This window comes from Indicator indicator, chromosome 16 (genome assembly GCF_027791375.1).
Source record: "Indicator indicator isolate 239-I01 chromosome 16, UM_Iind_1.1, whole genome shotgun sequence".
NCBI classification, from domain to species: domain Eukaryota; kingdom Metazoa; phylum Chordata; class Aves; order Piciformes; family Indicatoridae; genus Indicator; species Indicator indicator.
The window spans coordinates 1,647,335-1,673,700 of NC_072025.1; the positions used below are offsets into that span (position 1 = coordinate 1,647,335).

Genomic DNA, 26,366 nt, shown 5'->3' on the forward strand with positions numbered 1-26,366 from the left:
CTTAGGCCCGCCGCACTCAGCATGGCGCCGCGCCACACTCAAGATGGCGGCGGAGGGGGGGCGGGGCCTGGGGGGGTGTGTGCCGCGCACTCAAGATGGCCGCCGGCGCGGCGGGTGGGAGATGGCGGTTGCGGCGCAGGCGCGGCGCCGTTACATCACGCGGCGCGGCGTGACGTGCCGTGCGTGCGCGGCGCGCGGTGACGGAGCGGGTCGGCCGCGTCCCTTTGTTGGCGGCGGCTGAGGCGCGGCGGGGCCGGGGCCAGCGCCGGAGGTGGGGGGGGGCGGCGGCGGGCTCCAGGCAGGCCGGCGGGGTGGGTTAAGGGGGGGCGGCGCCGCGGGAGCCGCCACCGTTTCTTCACCGCCCTCGCCATGGACTCGGACGAGGGTTACAACTACGAGTTCGACGAGGACGAGGAGTGCAGCGAGGACAGCGGCGCGGAGGAGGACGAGGAGGACGAGGAGGAGGACGAACCCGACGATAACTTGGACGAAGTGGAGCTGGTGGAGCCCGGGCTGCGCGTCGGCGGAGAACGCGACGGGCTGTTAGGCGGTGACACGGGAGGGCTGGGCCCCGGCGGTGGCGGTGGTGGAGGCGGCCTAGGCGGCGGGCCGGGCCCCGGAGGCGGCGGCGGTCCCGACCAAGAGGAGGATTATCGCTACGAAGTGCTGACGGCCGAACAGATCCTGCAGCACATGGTGGAGTGCATCCGGGAGGTCAACGAGGTTATCCAGGTGCGAAGCCCCGGGAACAGGAGCGGGACCGGGAAGGAGAGGGGTGGGGGTGGCGGCGCGGGCCGCGCAGCCAACCGGCCTCGCTTGCTCTGGGCCGCCGGCCCCGGCCCTCCTGCGGCCTAGATACCCCCCACATACACACTGGGAGGGAGCCTGTAGCTCTTTCCCGGGTGGAGAAGGGGATTCCCCGGTGCCTTCTTCCTCCAAAGAGGCCCCTCGTGGCCGGCCAAGAGCTCGCTTCCTTCCGTGGAAGCGTCGGGAACGAGGCCCTTGGCTGTAAAAGGGCTCCTCTTTGTACGCTCCCCAGCCGGTGGGCAGTAGTTTGTGTTTTGCCTTTCTTCCTCTCCGCGTTCGCGCTGCCTAGGAGGGATTTTAGTCCTTCCAGTTCTTTAGGTAATCTGGCGAGTCGTTGGCAAGCTCAGGAATTGGAGGAGAGGCAGCCAGGCACTGCTCTGGTTTTGTTGCCTTCCCCCTACCCTTCCCCCCTGCCACACACAAACGCTCTTCTCCTGCTCGTGAGGCTGAACCGTGTGTGTTTATTTTCAGCATAGGCCAGGAGGGCTGTGAGCAATCAGTTCGAAACGGGAACTTTTTCACCCCCAGTTTTTAAGCTCGCTGCTTTCAAGTGGAAATCGAGATCGAAATAATATTTAGTGTCCTCATGCGAAAAGCATCGAAGTCTTACCTGTTGGTTCTTGGAGGAAAAAAAAAAATCAAGTCACTTAAGCTGTCTGGTGTCTCTTTCTAAGTGGGCTTGGCAGAGTTTTGCTTCTGCTCACTGTAAAGTTTCTGAGGCAGTCCACTCTTTTTTTTTTTTTTTCCTGCAGCTGACCAGAGTGCTTGGATTTTCTTTTGTTCCCCTTGGCTCGATGTTAGTCAGAGTTAGGGTGGCTAAATAGGGGAACCTTCCCAGTATGCAAACAGGAATGGTGTGAGAAGGTGAAATACACAGATACTAAATTAAACAGTGCCCAGAAAGCAGTCGTTTTGCTGGTTGTTTGTACTTCCAGTGTTGGTAAATCCCTTTAAATGCGAGGTGGCTTTAGCAAATGCTTTTGCCCAGCAGTGGCTGTAACAGCAGCTGTAAAACGTTGCTTTCTGTGCTGTAGATCCACTGGGGCTTCCGTGGTGCTTAATGCAAACAACTGTAAAGGTATTTGCATACTGAATTAGCAAGTGGCATTTCTTAAGTCAAATTCAGGTCGGTAACTTTAATAATAGTACTCTCCATGTAAAGCTGAATAAAGGAGCCTCTCCAGATTAGCTGATAAGCTGCAGCTAAAGAAGATCTCGTGGTTAAGTGTAAGTGTGGCTGTTTCTTTGCTACTGGTTATTGATCCTAATGTAGGGAGGGAAACAAGTGGCACGCAGACATGCAGATGGTAATGTAAAAGTTTTTGGGCTCTGAAACAGCTGTTGAAGTGGTGAGTCAGTGTTTAATGACTAAGGCTGAAAAACATGACCTGTGCTGATTGGATTGAACTGATTCTACTGTTTGGCCTAGCTTTGCATAAGCAAAGTGGTGGAAAAGTTCCTGCCAGTGAGGAGTATTCCTGCTCCTGGTGTGATTTGCAGCCTTGGCTGGCATGGTGGGCTCCCCAGCATGCTCCTCATGAACTGATTTCTTAGGCAGGGTCCTGGATTCTGCTCTGTGGGGCTTCCCCCCCCCCCCCCCGACTCTTACACTGCCCTCCAGCTGTCCCACTTCTGTGCTTGCCCTCCGAGTGGCAGAACTCTTGGAGGGAAGGCAGTATAGGTGATGAGAGCCTTCTCCTGCTCCTGTAGCCTTGGTGGCAGTGGGAGGCCTGACCCTGTGATGGGCTTGGCTGTGTGGGGCTCTGCAGGAGCCTTGCAGAGTGCCTCCACAGAACCACCGTGGCTGCTACTTGCACTGTAGTTATTTCCTTTAGGTTTGCAGTGGTTGTTCCTGGTGGATCAGAGCAGAGTGCAGAAAGCCAGTTTGTTTAGAGTGACATGGGTAAACTCAGCACCTCCAATCAGCTTAAGCCCTGGAATGTAGCAGAAGAGAGTAGAAAAACATTCAGCTGCTCTGAATGGCTTTTAAATGCCAGCTTACTGCCATTAGGGTTCTAGGCTGTTCAGAGGTAAGTGAACCAAATTCAGCTGCTGCTTCAATATTTGCCTGTCCTCACTTCTCCTGCTGGTGGTGAAATCTTCCAGGGCTCTAGTGTTTATTTCCTTGCTTTTGGCACCCAACCAGGATTGCTGCTGCTGCTTTTCTGGTTCACTAAACCTTTTCTGGAGTCACGTTGGCTCAGGATCCTGCTGCGGATCCTGGGTTGCAGTGCTGTGATTCACTTGTTCCAGTCAAGTGCTGGATGGCTTTGGTCTGAACGGTGTCTATGCTGGGTCCTTGGTGGAACCATCCAATGATGGTGGTTGTGGTTATGTTTTGTAGTGCTTGAGGACTTACTGCTCAAGCTAGGATGTAATGCAGAGGTGCCCCATACCTGAGAAATTCAGCTGCAGGTCTTGTGTCTTCTGATCAGTGACAGGACTGTTTTCTTCTGACCCAGGAGTAAAGTATAAATAGGTGTTTGTTTTTCAGTTGGTATCTTTGCAGCTGCAGTGAGAGGAAAAGCTGTCAGTGAGCTGTGAAGTATCTGCAAGGGGCTAGCTGAGCCATGGTAGGTATAATTCTCCATATTAAATGGCCAAACAGTTTATTAGCTGATGGCATTAATGCTCAAATGGACTAAATGAAGTTTATTCTCCCATCTCATTGAGTCATTTTCAAATAGAAGCCATAAAGCAAAACCATGGACTTCTCAGGACAGGGGTTTGATGTGCTGGAGACTTTGCAGAAGTGGCAGCTGAGTTGTGGTGAACTTCTTGGTCACAGAGCCTGGCAGTGGGCTCCTGAGGGTGGCCACTCACTACAGAGCTGCTGCCTTCTTCATTGCTTGGCCCTCTAAGACCACTGAAGCTGCAGGGTAGGTTCAGAATCACTCAAACACTCACAATATTTTGTCTGCTCTTTCTTGTCTGAGCACAAGCAGGATTTTGGGTGCTGGGTGATGATTTTTGCACAGTGTTGGCATTGTGCTTATAATCTGATTTGCCTCTGTGTCTGCCACAGTAAGAATTACCCTTCCTTTCTAAATGCAAAACCAGGGCTGTGAATAAGCCCCTGAACCTTGAGCTGAGAGTTTCAGAGCCCCACCTTGCTGCAGAGTATCACTTCCACTCTATCCCCGTGGTTTTGCAGAGCAGTCACTTGACGTGTTCCTTTGGATTTTAGTTGTCAAAGTAAACAGGCGGATTCCTGGTGGTTTTCCAGCTGCTGGCAGCATAACTTACCCAACAACTGTGAAAACCTGGCTGTAGGGGTGGTTCTGAACAAAAGGCTTTCTCCTCTTGAAGGCATTTTCCCACAGCTGAACATCTTCCCCATGTTCTTCCTCTCTGAACTTTTGTCCTAATAATTTGCTGCCACCGATTCTTTTTGTATCGGATTACTGCTTCCATCTTTGCTCTAGGTCTTCTGAACATGCACTTGAAAGCTGTTTAGAAAGCATGTTTATTTCTGCTCTGAATAGAGCACATGATGAGCTGTGCCTCTGGAGCCTTGCTTGGCCCTTGCAGAGTTCTCCTTTGCCTTGTTGCAAGTTTGTCTGATTTCAGGACCTGACTTGGGTTCGTTTCCCCTCTTTGGTCACCTTTTTGTGGAGCATTCTACTGATATCATTCTCATGTCACTGACCATGTTCATTCTTTCTGGACTTTGTCATGGCCAGGTGTTGAAAATACTGGGGTGGAGCTCCAAGATGGCTGATGTTTAAAACAGAGTACAGAAAAGGGAGCTGGCAATGGTTGCTGGGCAGCTCAGAAGGCAGCTGAGTGTTGGGCTGCATTCAAAGCAGCATGACCAACAGGATGAAGGAGGGGATTCTCCCCCTGTGCTCTGGTGAGACCCCCACCTGGAGCATTGCATCCAGTTCCAGTGTCCCCAGCATAAGGGGGACATCAAACTGCTGGATGTGGGTCTACAGGAGGTAACAAAGATGATCAGGGGGCTGGAGAACCTCCCATATGGGGACAGGCTGAGTGAGGGAGACCTTAGAGCAGCATTCCAGTACCTGAAGGAGCTCTGGAGAGGGACTGTTGACAAGGGCTGGGGGTGCCAGACAAGGGACAATGGCTTTGAGCTGGAAGAGGGAAGATTGAGACTGGAGATGAGGAAGAAATTCTTGGCAGTGAGGGTGGGGAGAGACTGGAGCAGGTTCCCCAGGGAAGCTGTGGATGCCCTCTCCCTAGAGTTGTTCAAGGCCTTGAGCAACTTGGTCTAGTGGCAGATGTCCCTGCCCATGGCAGGGAGGTTGGAACTAGATCTTTAAGGTCCCTTCCAACCCAAACCATTCTATGAATGAGTTGAGCTTTTTCTTTTTTCCCCACCTCACAGCAGGGGACAGGATCCTGGATGTGGCCAGGTGTTGTGAGCATGCCCAGGCTCAAACCTGGGCTTTCCCTGGAAGGAGGTGGCATCACCAAATCCAACCAGAGTTAGTCTAGTTCAAAAATGCCTTTTCTTATAAGGCTTTTCAGAGCAGAGCAGGTAATGTGGTAGAACTGGAGCATTTGTAACAAATCCGGGTTTCTCATTTACACTCTGAGGCTGAATGAAGACTTCTTTGGAAGTAAGGTCAGGTCCTTGCTGGATAAAATCTTTGCCTTTAAACTAAGGCCAAAGCCCAGGCCATTATGTTGGTTAAATATGTTGAGGCAGAGGCCAGTGGAGTTCAGGCAGTGCAGATAGAGCCCGGAGTGTCCCAGCTCTCTGGTTAAATTGAGCTCTGCTATGGCAAACACTAACCCTTTGTTGCTTGGCAAAAGAGGTCTTGCCAAACAATGGCTTTGCTTGGACAACACCTACTGATGTTCACTTGTAACTCAGGACATCTCCCTGGTGCTGGTGTCATTCAGAGCTATGAGCAGTGTGCTCCAAATAGAATCACAGAATTGTTTTGGTTGGAGGAGATCTTTGAGATCATAAAGACCAACCACTCCCTAACTCTAGTGAGGCTGGTGCTAACCCATGGCCCTCAGCACCACATCTCTGCAGCTTTGAAACACCTCCAGGGATGGGGATTCAACCACTCCCTGGGCAGCCTGTGCCAATCTTTGAGAATCCTTCCAGTGAAGAAATTTCTTCTGATGCCCAACCTAAACCTCCCCTGGTGCAACTTGAGACTGTTTCCTCTTGTTCTATCACTTGTTACTAGGGAGAAGAGCTCAACAGCACCTTGTCTAACCTCCTTTCAGGGAGTTGTAGAGAGCAGTGAGGCCTCCTCTGAGCCTCTTTTTCTTCAGTCTAAAAAAGCCTAGCTCCGTCAGCCCCTCCTCAGGAGTCCTGTTCTCCAAAATGTTCAAAATAGGAATGAGTTGCCAGTGAGCAGCAGGGATTGCTGCTGTCACACAGGGTCGTGTTTCACACTGGGGGTTGAACGTTAAGAGATGACATCTTGAAAACTCAGAGTGCTTGAAGCTGCTTGACAAGCATTAGGTAGGAGTCTGTGGGCAGAAGCATTTCAGGCTGCTCTTCTTGCACTTGGGGCTGCTTGTGCTGCCTGCATGGGGTGAATTTGCAAGCCTCTACTATCTCTTATTGTGTGGTCAGTGATTTGATAACAAAATTGTTGTTGGGGCCCTCCCTCCGTGTTATGATGCTGGAAGGAAATGCTTTGTTCAGCTCAGGCTTTCTGTCATGTGCCATTTACAAGGTGTTTCATTATAGTAGGAATGCATTTAATAATTCCAAAGAATGGAGAAAACTGCCCTGTAACAAAGTATTCCTTGAGGGGCTGGTAGAAGCCAGCCTTGCACAGAATCACAGAATGCCAGGGGCTGGAAGGGACCTCGAAAGATCGTCCAGTCCAACCCCCCTGCCAGAGCAGGAGCACCTATACAGCTGGTGGGAATGCCATGGTGGCTGTTCCTGGCCTGTCAGGAGCTGTAATTCTGTAGATAATTCATTTGGTTTTTTTTCTTTTAGAATTATTTGAAATGTCAGTGTTTATAGGTAGCAAAGTCTTGGTTTATCTCTTAAGCATCCAGAATAATTTGAATATTGTGCTTTAATAAGCCATTCAATGACCTCAAACACTGAGTTCAGTTTTGGGCCCCTTACTCCAAGAAGGACATTGGGGGGCTGGAGTGCATCCAGAGAAGGGCAACAAAGCTGGGGAAGGGTCTAGAGAACAGGGCTGGGGAGGAGCAGCTGAGGGAATTGGGTTGTTTAGTGTGGAGAAGAGGAGGCTGAGGGGAGACTTCATTGCTCCCTGAAAGGAGGTTGGAGCTAGGTGGGGGCTGGGCTCTTCTCCCTAGTAACAAGTGACAGGATGAGAGAAAAAGGCCTCAAGTTGTGGCAGGAAGATTTAGATTGGACATGAGGAACAATTTCTTCCCTGAAAGAGTGGTTAAGACCTGGCCCAGGCTGCCCAGGGAGGTGGTTGCATCCCCATCCCTGGAGGTGTCTGGAAGTGGCAGAGAGGTGGTGCTGAGGAAGGTGATGGAGCGGTGGACTCGGCAGCGAGGGTTAACAGCTGGAGTTGATCTTGGAGGGCTTTTCCAACCTCTGATTTGTCTTAGATTTCCATTTCTGGTAGGTCAGATGTAAATCTCAGTTGGCTGGCCATGAGTATAAAAATGTGCTGCTGCTTTCCTTTGTCTCCTCATACTGGTTCAGGAATCCCATGAAGGCAGCCTTCTCTCGGGGGGGCTGTGTGGGTTCGCATGGGGACTGCCTTGTTTGGGGGAGGTTGTTGAAGTGAGACTGAAAACTCTTTGAAAACATTTGTTTCTCCAAGCAAGAAGCACATAGTAAACAGAGTGGTTGCTGTTTGCTGGGGCTTTGATTTTGGTGAGCACAGGCCCATGCTTGCCATGCAAAGCCAGAAGTGTTCTTTCTGCTCTCACTTGGAAGCCTTCGTGCCACGGAGAAGGCCTAATTGGGGCTGCGGCGTTGGCGGCCCTGGGTGTGAAACAAGAACTATTTCTGGGTCTGAAATCATCATTACAAATGAACCTAGAGCTGACACTCTCCTGCTTAGCACAAGCTCTGACTCCTCCTTAGTTTTAGCCTTGCATGGGTTCACTGTAGGGAGTGAATCCTGAAGGCCCTGGTGCTCCTGGTATTTTTACACAGATTCCCGCGTTCCCAGACTGCTTTTGGTTGGAAGCGACTCTCAAAGCTCATCTTGTCCAACCCCTCTGCACTCAGCAGGTACACCTCCAACTGGAGCAGGCTGCCCAGGGGCCCATCAAGTCTGATCTTGAAAGTCTCCAGGAATGGAGCTTCAGCCACCTTCCTGGGCAACCTGTTCCAGTGTCTCACCACCCTCATTGTGAAGAACTTCCTCTTGATGTCCAGCCTAAGTCTACCCTGCTCCAGTTTCAAACTGTTGTCCCTTGTGTAGTCACCACAGGCCCTTCTAAACAGTCCCTCCCCAGCCTTCCTGTAAATCTTCAGATACTGAAATGCAACTCTAAGGTCTCCCCAGAGCCTTCTCTGCTCCAGGCTGAACAGCCCCAATTCTTTCAGCCTGTTTTCACAGGAGAGGATTTTGTGGTGCTATGTGGAAGTGTAGGGCTGTCCTGTGTCTATTCCAAAAATATTTTACATTTTTTTTTAATGCTGTTTGGTGATCAATGTCAAATTTAGGAGCATGGGGCACAGAGTGTCCTCTTCCTGTGATTAAAGCTGAGACCTGAAAGACCTCAGCATGGATTGAACTTGGAAGAAGGGAGATTGAGACTGGAGATTAGGAAGAAGTCCTTTCTGGTGAGGGTGGGGAGACATTGGAACAGGTTGCCCAGGGAGGTTGTGGATGTTGCCTCCCTGGAGGTGTTCAAGGCCTTGAGCAGCCTGGGCTGGTGTGAGGTGTCCCTGCCCATGGCAGGGGGGTTGGAACTGGATCATCTTTGAAGTCCCTTCCAACCCAGCCCATTCTAGGATTCTGTGTTTGCAGTGATGGTGTTAACTTGTCAATCAAAAGTATCTCCCTGTACAGCAGTTCCCCAGGTGGCACCTGCTGAAGTGTTTTCACTTTTCTTGTTTGCAAAGGATTTCTCTTTCCCTTTGCTCCCTGAATGAGGTCAAGGAGAGTGTGGTTCTGCTGCTGGGTGTCAGATGCAGCAGAGCAGTGCAAGGAAGTGATCTGCAGGCTGTGCTGCTGTTGTGACAGTGAGTCAAGGATTTTATACAGAAATCATTGGTAGGAGTCTCTTCTTTGTGGAGAACATAGCTGCTCCTTCCTCCTCTGAGGAAAGGCCACTGTGAACAGTTAGTAACTGGGGAAAGCATTCAGATTTTGGCACACGAGCTGCCCACAGAGGTGGTGAAGTCTTCCCTGGAAACTTTCAAGCCTGGTCTAGATGTGTTCCTGTGTGGCCTGCCCTAGGTGATCCTGCTTTGGCAGGGAGCATGGACTCGATGTCAGAGATCCCTTCCAACCCCTACTGTTGTGACTTTCCATGGGAAGTCCCTGCTGAGACTGAAGGTCCTCTCCATGTGGCTCAGTCCATGCCATACCTGCTTCTTGCCCTCTGCACTTCTGGAGTTAGAGGGATCTAAAAATACTGCAAGTGATGTTTCAGTGCTGGCTGTGCTGTATCCCTGGCAGCCCTCAGGAATGCTGGGAGGCTCTTGCATGTGCACAGTGCTGCTGGGTTTTATCAGGTCCTTCAGGATCTTCAGCAGTTCCAAGGAAATGGCAGCCTCCTTTATGGCGAAAACATGGGGGGGGGTCCATAGCCAAGTGGTGCATTTAACGCCGCTGCCTGTATCTTGGAGAGAGACCTGCACAGCTTGTCTGTGATATCAGCACAGGAGGCTCCAGCAGGATGAGGATTCAGTTCTGGGCTCCCCACTTCAAGAGGGGCAGGGATTTGCTGGGTCTAATAGAGGCTATGAGGATGATGAAGGGGCTGGAACATCTCTGCCATGGAGAAAGAGTGAGAGACCTGGAGCTGTTTAGTCTGGAGAAGAGAAGGCTGAGAGAGATCTTACCAATGTCTATAAATATCTGAGGGCTGGGTATCAGGATGAAGGTGCCAGGCTCTTTTTGGTGGTGCTCAGTTATAGGACAAGGAACAAAAGGCACAAGCTGGAACCCAGGAGGGTCCACCACAACATGAGGAGAAACTTCTGGCACCCTGGAGAGGGCTGCCCAGAGAGGTTGTGGAGTCGTCTCCTCTGCAGACTTCAAAAACCTGCCTGGATGCATTCCTGTGTGACCTGCCATAGGTGATGCTGCTTTGGCAGCAGGATTGGACCTGTCGAGGTCCCTTCCAAGCCCTGCCATTCTGTGATTCTGCATGAGCTGGAGGGAAAAGCCTCCTATATTTAAATTTAGTAATGGAAATTGCTACTATTTAAAGCTTCTTCACCATCCCAGGTGTTGGCTGTTGGGACTGTTGAAAACTTCGAGGTAGTCTGGCCCTGTTTGATTCCTTACCTTGCTTGTAGCTTTTGATGTTGAGCTGTGATGGAAATAATGTTTTGAATAATGCTTTGAAACCTGCCTTTGGGGAGGCCTCCTCAGTAGGTGAGTTTCACAGGTAGCTTAGTTTGGTGTCTGTGCTTCCTGAGGCTTCAGGATTTGAGATGTCCCTGTAGCTCCAGACACCCTTCCCAAAGAGGGCCCCTGCTTACATGGTATAACCACACTGAGTAACTCCTGCTGGTATTCAGAGGGGTTTGCTCTGGGAAGGGCTGGAATCACAGGACACTCACATGCAGCCATCTGCACCATGCTTCCTGCTTGTTTTGAGAGACCAAGAGCTTCTGCCAAATGTCAGGGATCATTTCAGATCCAGAGTCTTGTGCAGATGCTTTCAGCAGTATCTAAGTCACTTGGGAGAGGGAAGAAGCTAAGAAGCTATTTAAATAGTTCCAAACCCAGTGCTGCTTCCTGTTGCAGCTTAGCTACTTGCCTTGTATGAGTGGCCTGGCAAGTGCCACTGCCCTGACCAGCTGTTTGGGTAGCACTTGAGAGCTGATGGTATGGATTCATAGATTTATAGATTGGTTTGGGTTGGAAGGGACCTTGAAGACCATCCAGTTCCAACCCCCCTGCCGTGGGCAGGGACACCTCCCACCAGCCCAGCTTGCTCAAGGCCTCATCCAGCCTGGCCTTGAACACCTCCAGGGAGAGGACATCCAAAACCTCCCTGGGGAACCTGTTCCAGTGTCTCCCCACCCTCACTGAAAAGAATTTCTTCCTAATCTCCAGTCTCAATCTCCCCTCTCCCAGCTCAAAGCCATTGCCCCTTATCCTGTCACAGTAATCCCTTGTCAAAACTCCCTTCTTGGCTTTCTTGTGGGTCCACTTCAGGTACTGGAAGGTTTTATACTGTCCTGAACCACACCACCTGAAAGAAGTGGCCTAGAAAGGACATTGGTATCCCTTTAGAGTCCTCCCTTTGGACAAGCATGGAGCCCGGATGGCTGTAGTGTTGAGGGCTGCTGCTCTGTGAATGTTATGTGTAGGCCTGTCCTTGCTGCCAGGCTCTGGAACCTCTGTGTGACAGCAAAAGGTTGTAGGTCCTCTGCAGGTGTACTGGGGAGAGGAACCAAATGCTGCTGCTGGGGACAGTTGAGAGGTGAGCTGGTGGCTCTTGGCCATAATCTAGGAGTACCTGGGTGGTAGCCCATGTACCATCTACCTAAAACTCAGCCTCTTGGCTGCCTTCTGCCCTCTTACTCATGCTGGCACATCAAGTTCCCTTCTCCTAACCTTTCCTAACACCTTGGGTTTGTGAAGGAAGAGCACCATGTGGCACCTCATTCCCAGGGACAAGCAGTGTGAGGATCCTGTCTCAGCCATCTGCTTCAAGAGTAGATCTTTTGGGCAGGCACTCGTGGTGGGAATGTAAAGGTGTGGAAGAGAAGTGTTCTATGATTTACACAATGCTCTACCTGATTTCCTGATCTAAGACATCCTCCACCTGGGGCACCACCAACCTGCCTTTTCCTGTGGGAAGGGTGCATGCCAATCAATGAAAGGTCGTCCTCTGAAGAATTTGGGAGCTGGGCTGTTGGAAGTTAGAGGCTTGGATATTTGCTTATTGCCTTTCCAGCCTTTCAGATAGATGGTCTGTGCTTGGAGTAATGTTTGTACCAGTGCAGGCTGGGGACTGACCTGTTGGAGAGCAGTGTAGGGGAAAGGGACCTGAGGATGCCCTTGTGGCCAAGAAGGGCTGTGGTGAGGAGGTCGAGAGAGGTTCTCCTGCCCTTCTACTCTGCCCTGGTGAGGCCATATCTGGAATATTGTGTCCAGTTCTGGGCCCCTCAGTTCCAGAAGGACCTCAGGGAACTGCTTGAAAGAGCCACAAAGCCGCTGCAGGCAGTGGAACATCTCCCTGTGGGGACAGGCTGAGGGAGCTGGGGCTTGGAGCTTGCAGCAGAGGAGCCTGAGGGCTGCCCTCATTGCTGGGGATAAAGATGTGCAGGGCAGTGTCAGGAGGATGGAGCCAGGCTCTGCTCAGGGATGGCCAAGGACAGACCAAGGGGCACTGGGGGCAAGCTGGAGCAGAGGAGGTGCCACAGGAACAGAAGGGAAAACTTTGTCAGTGTGAGGGTGCTGGAGGCCTGGAGCAGGCTGCCCAGAGAGGTTGTGGACTCTCCTTCTCTGGAGACATTCAAACCCACCTGGATGTGTTCCTGTGTGACCTGCCGTGGGTGCTCCTGCTCTGGCAGGGGGGTTGGACTCAGTGATCACCATAGGTCCTTTCCAACCCCTTCATGAGGTGAAGGATGCAGGCGCCAAACTCTGTTTCCCAGTGGATAAGCAGGATGGAGTAGGAGTTCCTGTTCAGAAGGCTTTTGCTTGGGCACGGTTGAAGTCCTCTTGAAGTGGAGAAGCCATGCTAAAAACAGAAGCAGAAGAATCTGTGTAATTGCACCTGAAAAGAGCTGGCAAAATAACTGACTTCTTTGGGTGCTAGTTCAAAGATTTTTTTTTAAATTTTTTTTTTTAGTTCAAACTTAGCATCTGCCCTTCTTGTTAAGGAGAAGGCACAGAAGAGACTTTCTTCCAAGATAAAGAAGTGAAAATTTGAAGTGGTTCTGCAAGCTGCTGCTTCCTGCCTGGGATTAGCGAGCTGGGTCAGTCTCTGGAGAGGGTGTTGAGTAAGCTGTGTGAGTCTACTGCTCTGGAGTGTGTTGAGTAAGCTGTGTGGAGTGTCCTACCCTGGCAGAGTGCATCTGACCTCTTTACTTCAGCAAAACTTGTCAGGAGCCCCAGAGGAAGTTGGTGGTGTTTGAAGAGCTCTGTTACACAGCAGAAAATCACAGTGGGACACGCTTGATTTGTACCATTCCTCTGCTGCTTTGATGTGTGTGTGGGAGCTGAGGAAGTAGTTCCTGAGTAGTGAAGTACTTCACTCTGACTAACTTCCTTTGGGGTTTTTCTTTGGGTTTCTGAGCTGTTTCTGCTAGGTTCCCATTGCTGCTTGGCCTGAAACACCAACACACTCAACCTGTTGTGGTGCTCTGAGTTTCTCTGAGTATCCCTCCTTGTTCAAGGCCAGGTTGGATGAGGCCTTGAGCAACCTGGGATAGTGGGAGGTGTCCCTGCCCATGGCAGGGCGGTTGGAACTGGATGATCTTGAAGGTCCCTTCTAGCCCAAACCATTCTGTGAATCTAATACTGAAGCCAAGCAGTGCTGTTTGAGGTGCAGTCATAGACATGCCCCTAGTGCAGGTGCACATGGTTGTGTGTGAGGTGCAGGTCCTGTTCCCTCTCTGCATAGGCCAAACAATGGGTGGGATCAGTGAGGGCTCTGATAAAATGTGCCTCCTGTCTTCTGGTATCAGTCAGCCACTCCTTGACCCTGCAAGAAATTGCTTTGCTCCATATACCTGAAGGGAGCCCTCAGGAAGCTGGGGAGAGACTTTTCCTAAGGGTGTTCAGGAACAGGCCAAGGGGGAATGGTTTGAAGCTGAGGCAGAGCAGGGTGAGACTGGAGCTGAGGAAGAAGTTCTTCAGTCTGAGGGTGGTGAGACTCTGGAGCAGGTTGCCCAGGGAGGTTTTGGATGTCCCCTCCCTTGATGTGTTCAAGGCCAGGTTGGATGAGGCCATGAGCAACCTGGGCGAGTGGAAGGTGTCCCTGCCCACGGCAGGGGGGTTGGAACTGGATGGTCTTCAAGGTCCCTTCCAACCCAAACCAATCTATAAATCTATGAATCCATACCATCAGCTCTCAAGTGCTACCCAAACAGCTGGCCAGGGCAGTGGCACTTGCCAGGCCACTTGCACAAGGCAGGTAGCTAAGCTGCAACAGGAAGCAGCACTGGGTTTGGAACTATTTAAATAAGGGGGGTGGGGTAGATGATCTCTAAGGTCCCTTCCAGTTTAAGCACTCTGTGATTCCCTTTGCCAGAAGTGATGGTGGTTGGATTGCTCAGCTCTGTGCTGTCAGGGAAGGAAATGTTTGTGTCTACAGCTGAAGACAACATTTTTGTGGCCTCTTTGGGCTGCATGAATGATGAGAGATGCATGCTTCACTTTAGAAAGGCATCCAGGTAGCTCTTCACAACTTGGAATACCTCTGCAGCTGATAACTTGGGATTGCTCCTGTTTTTGTGTAACCAAATCCCAACAGGATCACCATGCAGAGAGGGGTTAGGGGAACACAGGAGAAGTCAAGTGAGGAAGCAGTGAGCTTTCCTGTGTGGGGACAGGAATCAGAGAATGGTTTGAGTTGCAAAAGACCTTAAAGCTCATTTCCTTACCTGTGGCAGGAGGAGTTGAACTAAATGATTTTTAAGGTCCTTTCACTCAAACCATTCTGTGAATCTGTGAATCATCCAGTTCCAACCCCCCTGCTGTGGGCAGGGACACCTCCTACTAGCCCAAGTTGCTCAAGGCCCCATCCAACCTAGCTCTCAACACTTCCAGGCTTGGAGCCTCCACAGCTTCTCTGGGCAACCTGTTTCAGTGCCTCACCACCCTCCTGGGGGAGAATAACTTCCTAATAACTCCTAATTATCTATGCTCAGTTAGGCTCAGGGGTCTGAGAAACAGGGAAGTGGAAGGAATGATCTGGAAAGGAGTTAAGCACCTCTTCTGGGAAGAAGAGAAAATGTGTAGGAAGAGCCATGTCTTGAGGGGTTGACTGAAGAAGATACCTCCCAAGGCCTGGTAAAGTTAGGCTCCAGAGCAGGTGCTCAGAAGTGACAGAGCTTTGCTGATCAGGCTGAACAGCAACTTTTTAATGAAGAGCACTCCCAGCTCTTACCTGGCAGCTTCACTTCTCTTCTGGGAGCTCTGGCAGGCTCCAGTAAGCCTTAAAGTGAGGAATGTGGCTTCTGATTCTGCATTCCTCTACAACAGCACCTACTGGGATCACTTGTTCAGGTGATGTCAGGTTTGGCTTTGTGGGAAGTTTGGAAGCTCTTGGGGGTAAAATCCCACCTAGCATAGGTACAAGAAAATAAAGGAACCATTTCTAGGTGCTGTGGAGATCTGATGAGAAACCGTCTGAGCTCTTTGCTTTGGCACTGAGCCCTTTCAGTCATGGCAGCAGTATTGCATCTGAGGTGCTCTGCCTGGCTTTATACATATTTCATACACACTTTAGTGTGTTCTCTAATAGCCATTCTCTTTATTTGACTTGAGAAAATGATGTTGGAGACTTCCTGATCTGTTAAGAGGGCTGAAATTAATACTTGAGGAAGTGCTCTGCTCCATTTTTAATGCTGGATGATGACAGTTGGTAGTAAATGCAAGGGTAGTGCTGTGTGACAGCAAAGATCAAATATACCCTGGTAGAGGCCTGGGACTCTGGCAGCTTGGAAGTGGAAAATACTCTGCCTGCAGCTGGGGATTCTGACCTGGGGAACTGGAAATGGCTTCAGAGATTGCCCAGAAACTGGTGTGGCACTTGGAGAACCATAAAGTGCATGCTGCTTGGCTGGATTTCCTCCTCTGTCATCTGCTGTCTCATAACCATTTGGGACCTACCTTCCTACCTCTGGTAGTTATTTTTTTCATAGATTCATAGAATGGTTTGGCTTGGAAGGGTCTTTCAAGATCATCCAGTTCCAACGCATCTGCCATGAGCAGGGACACCTCCCACCAGCCCAGCTTGCTCAAGGCCTTGAACACCTCCAGGGAAGAGGCATCCACAGCCTCTCTGGGCAACCTCTTCCAGTGCCTCCCCACCCTCACTGGAAAGAATTTCTTCCTAATCTCCAGTCTACATCTACCTCAAGCTTCCAACCATTGCCCATCATCCTGTCACTCCCAGCCCTTGTCCAAAGTCCCTCCCCAGCTCTCCTGGAGCCCCTTCAGGTACTGGAAGGCTGCTCTAAGGTCTCCCTGGAGTTTTCTCCAGTCTGAACAGCCCCAGTCTGAACTCTGTCAGCCTGTACCCCTAGGGGAGGCCCTCCAGCCCTCTGATCATCTTCATGTGGACCTGCTCCAGCAGTTTGATGTCCCTCTTCTGCTGGGGGCACCAGATAGCTGGGTTGATAGCTTCTAGGAGGGGATGAGAGCACCAAGACATTGGGGCTGTCTTTAGGGGTGTCTGGGATGGCTGATGCTGAAGCTATCTGGAAGGAAGGTGCTTGGAGAAGTTTGGGGTCTGTGATGTCATCCTCAGGTGTATTTCCCCTGCCCTCACTTGTCAGGATATCTGTGTGATTTGGAAGAGCCTGAGTGCCAGCCCTTTTCAGGCCATTGTATTATCCACCACTCATTAGTGTCCTTACTCATGTTGCTAACCTTGGTTGTAAAGCAGGTTAGCATAATGAAGTGGGATTTTCCCTCTTGCAGAAGCTCAGGGTCTCATGATTGTAACAGGAGAGGAACATGGGATGTCCTTGGCAGCTTGTGCACAGGCCAGCAAACAGAAAAAGGCACAGCCAGAGTTGTTTCTACCAAGAGGGAGGTGCTCCAGGTGCTTTGAGGGACCTGCAGGCAGCTGCTGATTTAACTCAACTGCTCTAGAAACACTTCTGATGGAATGAATCTAGGTTTGTGCAGAGGGAAGTCCTCAAAGCCTTTCAGTGGCAAAAGAGTGAGAAAAGTTGAAGGTTTCATAGAATCACAGAGTGGTAGGGGTTAGAAGGGACCTCTGGAGATGGAGTCCAACCCCCCTGCCAAGGCAGGGTCACCTAAAGAAGGCCACAAAGGAACATGTCCAGGCAGGTTTTGAATGTCTCCAGAGACTAAGACTCCACCACCTCTCTGGGCAGCCTGCTCCAGTGCTCCATCACCCTTAAAGAAATTCCTCCTCATGTTTAGATGGAACTTCTTATGTTAGCCTCTGTCCTGTCCCTGAGCACCACTGCAAAAAGCCTGGGCCCATCCTTCTGACACCTACCTTTGAAGTATTGATCAGCATTGGTGAGATCCTCCCTCAGGCTGCTCTTCTCCAGACCGGAAAGCTCCAATTCTCTCTCTGTCCTCACAGAGATGTTTCAGTGCCCTCAGCACTTCTGCAGTGCTGTTTCCTGCTCTCCCAAGCTATGACTTGTCTTTTGTTAGCTCTGTATTGAATCCCAACAGAGTATTTTCTCTTATAAGAGTCATTAAGGCCAGAAAGGACCTCCAAGATCTTTGAGTCCAGTACTGCCAAGCCCAAGTCTTCACTCAGGGGAGCTCAGGCACTTTAGAAATCCCTGCAGCAATTAGAGGCTGCAGTTGCAGTTTCAGAGATACCTTCTTAAAGGATGGCAATGAGAAAGAGCAAGAGAATTGCTAGACCCTTCATGCCTCCACAACATCCTTTCTTCAAAAGTAACTTCTGCAGAGCCCTCAGAGGAAAAAGTTTTGGGGTGTAAACAGGCAGAATTACTTCTTGCAGTGGGAGTGTTGCCAGGGGGGCTGTTTTCTTGGCTGTAATACTAACAAAGACTGAATGAGCAGAATGTGGTAAATAAAGTGCAAAGTCATCAGTTAAAAAAGGGTCTGAGCCTGAAGAGGCTTGTTGGGAAGAGCAGGCTGGCAGATTTTCCTAGTGCAGATGCAGTTTCTGCCAGCAGAGCAAAGTGCTTCTGCAGGTCCAGCTGCTTTTGTGCAGGGAGGGGATACAAGCTCCAACCACATCTGCCCTGGGCCTTCTGCCAGTATCAAGATATTGCCTAAGGTTCTATCCCCAGGATGCTGCTGCATAGGCAATGATTTCCTGGGTGTGTTAAAATGGCTAAATTAGCCTTTTTGAAAATGTATTTATTTTGATTGAGTAATGCCTAGGCACCATGGGGTGGATTTGCTGCCCATTTGTCATGATGACCTCATGTCTCCAAAAGGTATTTTGCCAGGAAGTACTTCAGAGGGTTAAGCTCTTCCTGTTTTGGGTTGCACTGCAATTTGGGGATGATGAAGGCATTGGAACATCTCTCTTAAGAGGAAGAAATTCTTCCCCATGAGGGTGGTGAGAGACTGGCAGAGGTTGCCCAGGGAGGTGGTGGAAGCCTCATGCCTGGAGGTTTTTGCAGCCAGGCTGGATGTGGCTGTGAGCAACCTGCTGTGGTGTGAGGTGTCCCTGCCCATGGCAGGGGGGTTGGGACTGCATGATCTTTGAGGTCCCTTCCAACCCTAACAGTTCTATGATTTTATGAAAGGCTGAGAGCCCTGGGGCTGCTTAGCCTGGAGAAGAGAAGGCTGAGAGGGGATCTGATCAATGTCTACAAATACCTGCAGGGCAGCTGTCAGGAGGATGGAGCCAGGCTCTTTGCAGTGATACCCAGTGACAGGACGAGGGGCAGTGGATGTCAAGTCAGTCACAGGATTTCCCTCCCCAACATGAGGAGAAACCTCTTTGCAGTGAGGGTGCTGGAGCCCGCTGCCCAGAGAGGTTGTGGAGTCTCCTTCTCTGGAGATCTCCAAAACCCACCTGTGTGACCTGCCCGAAGTGGTCCTACTTTGGCAGGGGGGTCGGACTTGATCTCTGGAGGTCCCTTTGTATGATTCAATGTTTCTACCTGTCCTTCTGCAGGGTCATACAGGGGTGATACATGGACAGGGTCTGCTGTCAGAGAATGAGGTGGCAGTGAGAACTGGAACCCAGTCATGGAGCTGGATTGCTACACGAGGATGTGGGTCAAGTCCACCTTGAATGGTGACTGACTGCCCTGGTGGTGTACAGCCTGGGGTACCCAAGGGCTTCCTTTAGCCACCTGTGTGACACTGGACAGCTCTATGGCATTTGTGTGGTGCTGAGGAGATGAAGTCAGCCCAACATGGTGGGGGGTTGGAAGGGACCTCTGGGGATCATCCAGTCCAACCCCCTGCTAAAGCAGGGTCATCTCATCCCCAGCAGGCTGCCCAGCATCACAATGGCCAGGTGGGGTTGGAAGCTCTCCAGAGAAGGAGTCTCCACAACCTCTCTGGGCAGCCTGCTCCAGGCCTCCAGCACCCTCACACCAAAGAAGTTTCTCCTCAGGTTCAGATGGAACCTTCTGGGTTCTAGTTTGTGCCTGTTGCCCCTTGTCCTGTCCCTGGGCAACACTGAGAAGAGTCTGGCCCCAGCCTCTTGTCCCCCACCCTTTATCTCTTGCTGAGCATTGCTCTGGGGCTGCTCTTCTCCAGGCTCAACAGCCCCAGGGCTCTCAGCCTTTGCTCCTCACAGAGATGCTCCAGGCCCCTCAGTAGCTTTCTTTGGGCTTCCCTGAAGCACTCCAGAGTAGTGCTGCTTTGAGTGGGTAAAATTTCCTAAGTGAAGTGTGCTGAAGGTTTGTGCAAGTGGGTGCTGCTTTGAGGAGGGGACAGAGTCACGAGGAGAAATGCCTTGCGCTTGGATGCTGACCAAGCCACAGGCCTGGAGGAGAAAGATAAGATGGAGGAATAGTAAGGATTTTTTTTTTCTCTCCTTAGGCATCCTCTAAAGCTCTTCTGAAGTGCCACTGGCTAAAACATGTTCAGCTAAACCTGTTTGCCATCAGTCAGGTTGTGTCTGAAGGGGTTAACAGCTGCATGCCACCACTGACTGACTGTGTATCAAAATAGGGCTGAGCCAACCTGGTGGTTGCCAGGAGAGCAGTTGGTAGTTGGATGGCTTTTGTCTAGCTGTCATCTTGAACTTCCTGATGCTTTGTGGGTGCTACTTTGTTGTGCTCATGGAAGAAGTTTTTGTGGCTTGGCTTTTTCTGCTGCCTGTTTGTTGCAAGATGTTAATTACAGCATTGTTAAAAGTCCTTCCCCAGCTTTCTCGTAGTCCCCTTCAGGTACAGGAAAGCTGCTCTAAGGTCTCCTTGCATCCTTCTTTTCTCCAGGAGATAAACAACTCCTCTGGGCTTGAAGGTACTGGCACAGGATAGATGTTTTCCATTAGTGCTCAGGAACAGAAGCAGGTGGGAGACAGATCACAAAACAGCTTGAGACTGAACCAGCATTTGAGAGACACATTTGTGCTGAACATCCTTGTTGCTTGATCCTTTCTTTACTGAGCATCTGGAAGGACCTTTGAGACCAGAAAAAGGACACTTTGATCTGGAAGGACTTTTGAGACCAAGAAAAGGGCAATTTGAGTCATCTTTGCAAAGAGTTTATAAGACTTAAGCCAGGAAATCCATGAGTTGTCTTCTTGGCACAGGTTTGAGCATCTGGGGAGTCCTGCTGTGCAACCTGTCTCTGGGAAGTGAACACAGGTTAATGGGAAATTACCTCTCCCAGTAGTGCTGTGGGTGTTGAGTGTCAGCAACATCTCATCCCCTCAGTCTGCCTGATTTCTTCTACACACAAATGATCTCATAATTTCCATACCCCTTCAGGTCATCTCAAGAGAAAAGAGTCTTTTGACATCACAATATGCTTCCAGGATGCTCTCCTAGGAAGGACTTTGCAGGTGTTTTTCAAGTGGGATAGATGTTTTTCTGGTCGGAGATTGTTCCAAAACCCATGGGGAAGTCCCAGCTCGTGCTAACCAGTAAGTTCCCTGAGCAGGGCTGGGACAAGCTGTTTGTTGTGTGAGCTGCTGGAACCCAGAGCCAGCAGAGGCAGCAGCTTTGCTACCTGATGTGGAGGAGCAGGACCAGTTTGCTGCAGATTCATCCAGCCTGGGAGATGGATACAGCCCCATGGATGAATCTGGCTCTGGACCAGAATCTGCCCCTGCCCAGTGCTGACTGTGGTGAAACACTGAAATTCATGCACTGATATGTGTGTGAGTGAGGAAAAAGAAGCTGTTTTGAGACCCCTTAAGGTGCCTACAAGAAAAGGAAGAAGTAGTTGTAGAGTTCCTCATTCAGCTTTAGTCACAGGCTCACAGAATGTTAGGAGTTGGAAGGGACCTCTGGAGACCAAGTCTAACCTCCCTGCCAGAGCAGGAGCATAGAATCCAGGGCAGGTCGCACAGGAATGCATCAGGATGGGGCTGGAAAGTCTCCAGAGAAGGAGACTCCACAACCTCTCTGGGCAGCCTGTTCAGTGCTCTGGGACCCTCCCAGTGAAGAAGTTCCTCCTCATGTTGAGGTGGAACCTCCTGTGCTGGAGTTTCCATCCATTGCTCACGGTCTTATCTCAGGGTGCAAGTGAGCAGAGCCTGGCCCCCTCCCTCTTGACCCCCAGCCCTATGATATTGATAGACTTTGATCAGATCCCCTCTCAGTCTTCTCCAGACTACAAAGCCTTCACAGTCAGTTTCAGCCTGCAAACAGGACAGGTTCTGTAGCTCACCCAGGCAAACCTCTCCTTTCCCAGAAATAATGTGGTTCATCCAGAGGTTGTGGCTGAAGACAGCACTGCCCTGAAACCCAAATGTGGTGCTTTGGGTTGTTTTCCTTCTGTCAAGTTGATGGGTAGCTGACCTGACATATGCCACTTCTAGTCCTTCCAACACTGACTAATACAAGAACTGAAAAAAGAGAGAAGTGTATTTCTCTGTTGCCAGGCTCATGATGTGCTGAGCTGAGGACACATCTTTACAGTGATTGGCAGTATCACAAAATCCCAGCATGCTGGTGGTTGGAAGGGATCCCTGGAGATCCTCCAGTCCAACCCCCTGCTAACGCAGGGTGCTGTTACAGTGTGGTGGGCTGGCATCCCCCTCCCACATGAACAATAACCAGGCCACAGCAGCTTGCCCAGGATCACAATGGCCAGGTGGAGTTGGAAGCTCTGCAGAGAAGAAGACTCTACAACCTCTCTGGACAGCCTGCTCCAGGCCTCCAGCACCCTCACACGAAACTTCTGCTCAGATGGAACTTCCTGGGTTCAAGTTCATGCACATTTCCTCTTTTCCTGTCCCTGGGCACCACTGACAAGAGTCTGGCCCCATCCTCTTGCCCTCCTTACCCCCTCTTCATCCCCTCACCCCCTTTTAGATGTCTGTATTCCCTTAGTTAATTCTCAAGATCTGATCTTTGTTAGCCCAGCTGAATGTAGCCCCTGGAATGATGATGAGAACAAGGCTAGGTCCTGCTCTTAGCTGCTGGACTACACTGCTGACCAGCCACCTCCCTCAAGACCTGTCTTGCAAATGGAAAAAGCTTCTGGAAGAAATATCCTGGAGAATGGTTTGAGTGGGAAGGAACCTGAAAGGTCATCCAGTTCCAACCCTTCTGCCATGGCCAGGGACACATCCTGCTAAATCAGGCTACTCCAGGCCCCATCCAGCCTGGCTTTCAACACTTCTTAGCTTGGAGTCTTCACAGCTGTTCTGGGCAGCCTGTTCCAGTGCCTCACCACTCTGCTGGGAAAGAATTTCATCCTGATGTTCAATTTAAGTCTGCCCTCTTTCAGTTTGAAACTGTTACCCTGTGTCATAGGAAGGTTTGGGTTGGAAGGGACCTCCAAAGGTCATCCAGTCCAACCCCTCTGCAGTCAGCAGGGACATCCCCAGGTCAAGAGAGACAGAGACCTGCTGGAGAGAGTCCAAGGGAGAGCCAGGAGGATGCTTAGGGGTCTTGAGCATCTCCCCTATGAAGAGAAACTGAGAGCCCTGGGGGTGTTTGGTCTGGAGAGGAGAAGGCTGAGAGGGATCTGATCAATGTCTATCAATAGCGGAGGGGTGGGGGTCAAGGGGAGAGGCCCAGGCTCTTTTCAGTGGTGCACAGTGATAGGACAAGGAACAACAGGTTCAAACTTGAACATAGAAGATTTCACCTCAAGGTAAGGAGAAACTTCTTCACAATGAGGGTGACAGAGCCCTGGAGCAGGCTCCCCAGGGGGGTTGTGGAGTCTCCTCTCTGGAGACTTTCAGACCCCACCTGGCTGCACTCCTGTGCAGACTCCCCTGGGTGATCCTGCTCTGGTGGGGGGGGTGGGGTGGGGTTGATGATCTCTAGAGGTCCCTTCTAACCTCTAATATACTGTGATACTGTGATCCTCCACTAGATCAGGTTGCTTAGAGCCCTGTTAAGGCTCACCTTGAATATCTCCAGGGATGGGGCCCCAAGCACCTCCCTGGGTGACCTGTTGCAGTGTTCCACCACCCTCATAGTAAAGAACTTGTTCCTCACATCCGATCTCAGTCTGCTCTCCTCTCATTTCAGACCATTGTCCCTGGTCCTGTCCCTGCAGGCCTTTGCAAACAGTCTCTCTGCATCCTTCCTGTAGCCCCCTTCAGGTACTGGCAGGCTGCTATTAGGTCTGCCCAGAGCCTCCTCTTCTCCAGGCTGAACACCCCCAGCTCCCTCAGCCTGGCCTCACAGCAGAGGTGCTCCAACCCCCTATCACTGCAGTCCCAACTTTTCCTGTGTGATGACACTGGGCACTGGAAGGTTCTACTTTAAGGTCTCTGCAGCTGTAAAACTGCTGCATTTTTCTTCAAGATGAGAAATGATCCAAACTAGGAGACAAGTGAGTCCTCTGGCTTTCATCAAATCATAGCCTGATATGCTTCAGAGTCTCTGAGACAAAAGATCTGGGGAGTCTGTGGTGGGTGAGACCCAAGTTTGCTGTACCTGACACATGGCTCTCAGCAGGCTGATTTCAGAAGCAGGCTTCTTGGAAGCAGGTCCCTGTTGTCCAAGCTGTGCCACCTCAGCTGTGTGGCTCTGGGTTAGACTATACCAGTGCCCCCTTAACCCAAGTCAGCTCCTCCATCTGGTTGACCATCACCGAGTGGGCAGTGCTGGCTGCTGAAATAAATCCTTCCTGAGATGTTCCTTCTTGGTCTGGTGGTGACAGGATGCAGCTCCTTCAGAGCAGGCTGATGTTTTACTGCCCTGCTTCCAAGTCAAATACTAAATCCACAGAGCTCTTACTTTATCCCTTAGGCAAAAACTCAGCTGCATCACAGCTGAGCTCTTGTAGGGTTTTGGAGCCTTCCTAAAACCTTGGGCAAGGGAAGAGATTTCTTGGTTGGTTCTGACCAAGCTGTGCTGTTGGGCCAAGCAGAGGTCTTTTGGTGTGTGTTGTGCAGCCACTGGCCTCTGCCCTCCTTCAGCATCGTTGCTTCTGCAGCTTTTGCATTCCACCTGGGCCAGTCTGGTTCCTTTGAGCTCAGCATTGGTGAGTTGTCACATTGCCCTGAGGCAAGAACTGAAACCAAAGCCACGTGTCTTCTCTAGAGACTTGTTCTGAGACACCCTGCAGGACTGCAAGTATCAAATGGTCATAGAATGGGCCAGGCTGGAAGTGACTCCAAAGGGAGGTTAGACTGGATAACCTGAAGTCCCTGTGTTGAGGCCCCATCCCTGGAGGTGTTTGCAGCCAGGCTGGATGAGGCTCTGGCCAGCCTGATCTGGTGTGAGGTGTCCCTGCCCATGGCAGGGGGGTTGGAACTGGATGATCCTTGAGGTCCCTTCCACCCCTGCCTGATTCTGATTCTAAGTCAGCGGAGACATCCTCAGCTAGATCAGGTTGCCCAGGGATGCTTCTTTATGGCTGGAGGAATACTTATGGTGTGGAGAAACCTAGCAGATGTCCTCTTTGGTCCTCTGGATTCACTCTTGGTGTATGTGTAGGAACAGTGCAGTAACTACCTGGAAGGTCAGAATGAAGTGGGGAGTGGTGGGAAATTATGGAGGGTTGGAATTGTGTAGGATTGAAGGGGAAGGAGGGAGCCTGGGGCTCTGGAAGAGCAGTAGGTGTGCAGTGTTCTGTGGATGAGCAGGGAAGGTGACTACTGGTGTTTGTGACTGGGATACAGAGATCCCAGTCTGAGGCTGGTGAGGCCTCACCTGGAGTACTGTGTCCAGTTTTGGGCACCCCAGCTCAAGAAGGACAAAACTACTGGAGAAGATCCAGTGCAGGGCCACTGAAGTGCTGAGGGGACTGGAACATCTCTGAGGGGAGGCTGGGGGAGCTGGGGCTGGTGAGCCTGGGGAAGAGGAGGCTGAGGGGGGAGCCTGTGAATGCTTACAGATACCTAAGGGGGGTGGGTGTCAGGAAGGTGGGGCCAGGCTCTTCTCAGTGGTCCCCAGTGACAGGACAGGAGGTAATGGGCAAAAACCTGAACATTGGAAGCTCCTTCTGAACATAACAAGGAACTTCTTGACTTTGTGGGTGGGAGAGCACTGGAGCAGGCTGCCCAGGGAGGTGGTGGAGTCTCCATCTCTGGAGACTTTCAAGGCCTGCCTGGATGTGTTCCTGTGTGACCTGTCTGAAGGATCTATTATTTCTTACCCTACTCTATGATTTCTTATCCTATCAAGAGCTGTGTGTTGAGACACTGAATGCTGACTGAAGGTTTGCCATGAGGGGCACATTGATGATTACCAGTCACTAATTAGTGATTGAGGAGGGCTACAAAAATGATCCAGGGGCTGGAGCATTTGTGCTATCTATTTAACATTGACTGACACCATCTATGTGTGCAGTTCTGGTGTTCCCAGCTGAGAAGGACATGGAACTGTTGGAGCCAGTCCAGAGGAAGGCCTCGTGGATGGTCCAAGGGCTGGAGCAGCTCTGCTGAGAGGATAGGCTGTGGGAGCTGGGGGTGTTCAGCTTGGGGAAGAGAAGACTCTAGGGGGACCTCAGAGCTGCCTGCCAGTGCCTGAAGGGATCCTACAGGAAGGCTGCAGAGGGACTTCTCATGAGAGTGTCTAGAGACAGGCCAAGGGGGAATGGTTTGAAGCTGAGGGAGAGCAGGGTTAGACTGGAGCTGAGGAAGAAGCTCTTCAGTCTGAGGGTGGTGAGACTCTGGAACAGGCTGCCCAGAGTGGTTGTGGCTGCCCCCTCCCTGGAGGTGTTGAAGGTCAGGTTGGATGAGGCCTTGAGCAGCTGAGTCTAGCTGAGAGGTGTCCCTGGGCATGGCAGGGGGTTGGAGTAGATGATCTTGGAGGTCCCTTCCAACCTGAGCTGCTCTGCAGTTACCAGAGGCTCAGGCTCTGCTGCACCTGCAGGTCCTTTACATTCAACGTAGCCAAAACCTTTCTGGGGCTTTCAGTATCACCTTGTCCATAGCCCAGCTGCCCTGCTGTGGGAGATGCTAAGGAGCTGCTGAAATAGTAAACTGGAAGAATTCTATGGAAATGATGCCATCACCTTCTCTTCTTTTAAGGCACCATCACGAGTGGGAGCAATGGGTTGAACAATCCCATTCTGAAATGTGCTCTGGCACTCCTGCTCCCACTCCAGTTCTTTCTCAGTGTGTCAGCTGCAGTCACTCAACCTCAGCTTCACAAACTGCAGCTGTGCTCATGTGGCTTGCTGGGTTTTGGTCAGGTGTTGGGATTTCTGCTGGGAGGAGAGAAGTACTTTGGATGATAGCTCCCTTTG

General features: G+C 51.0%; 1 protein-coding gene across 1 annotated transcript in view; it reads left to right on the top strand.

Moving 5' to 3' along the window:
• Positions 1 to 350: 350 nt before the first annotated feature.
• ARIH1 (ariadne RBR E3 ubiquitin protein ligase 1) overlaps positions 351 to 26,366 on the top strand; it is an 89,054-nt gene continuing 63,038 nt past the window's right edge. Inside the window, exon 1 of the mRNA XM_054388391.1 lies at positions 351 to 732. Coding sequence (XP_054244366.1) covers positions 370 to 732 — 363 coding nt within the window. The 5' untranslated portion in view covers positions 351 to 369. The remainder of the gene's footprint in view (positions 733 to 26,366) is intronic.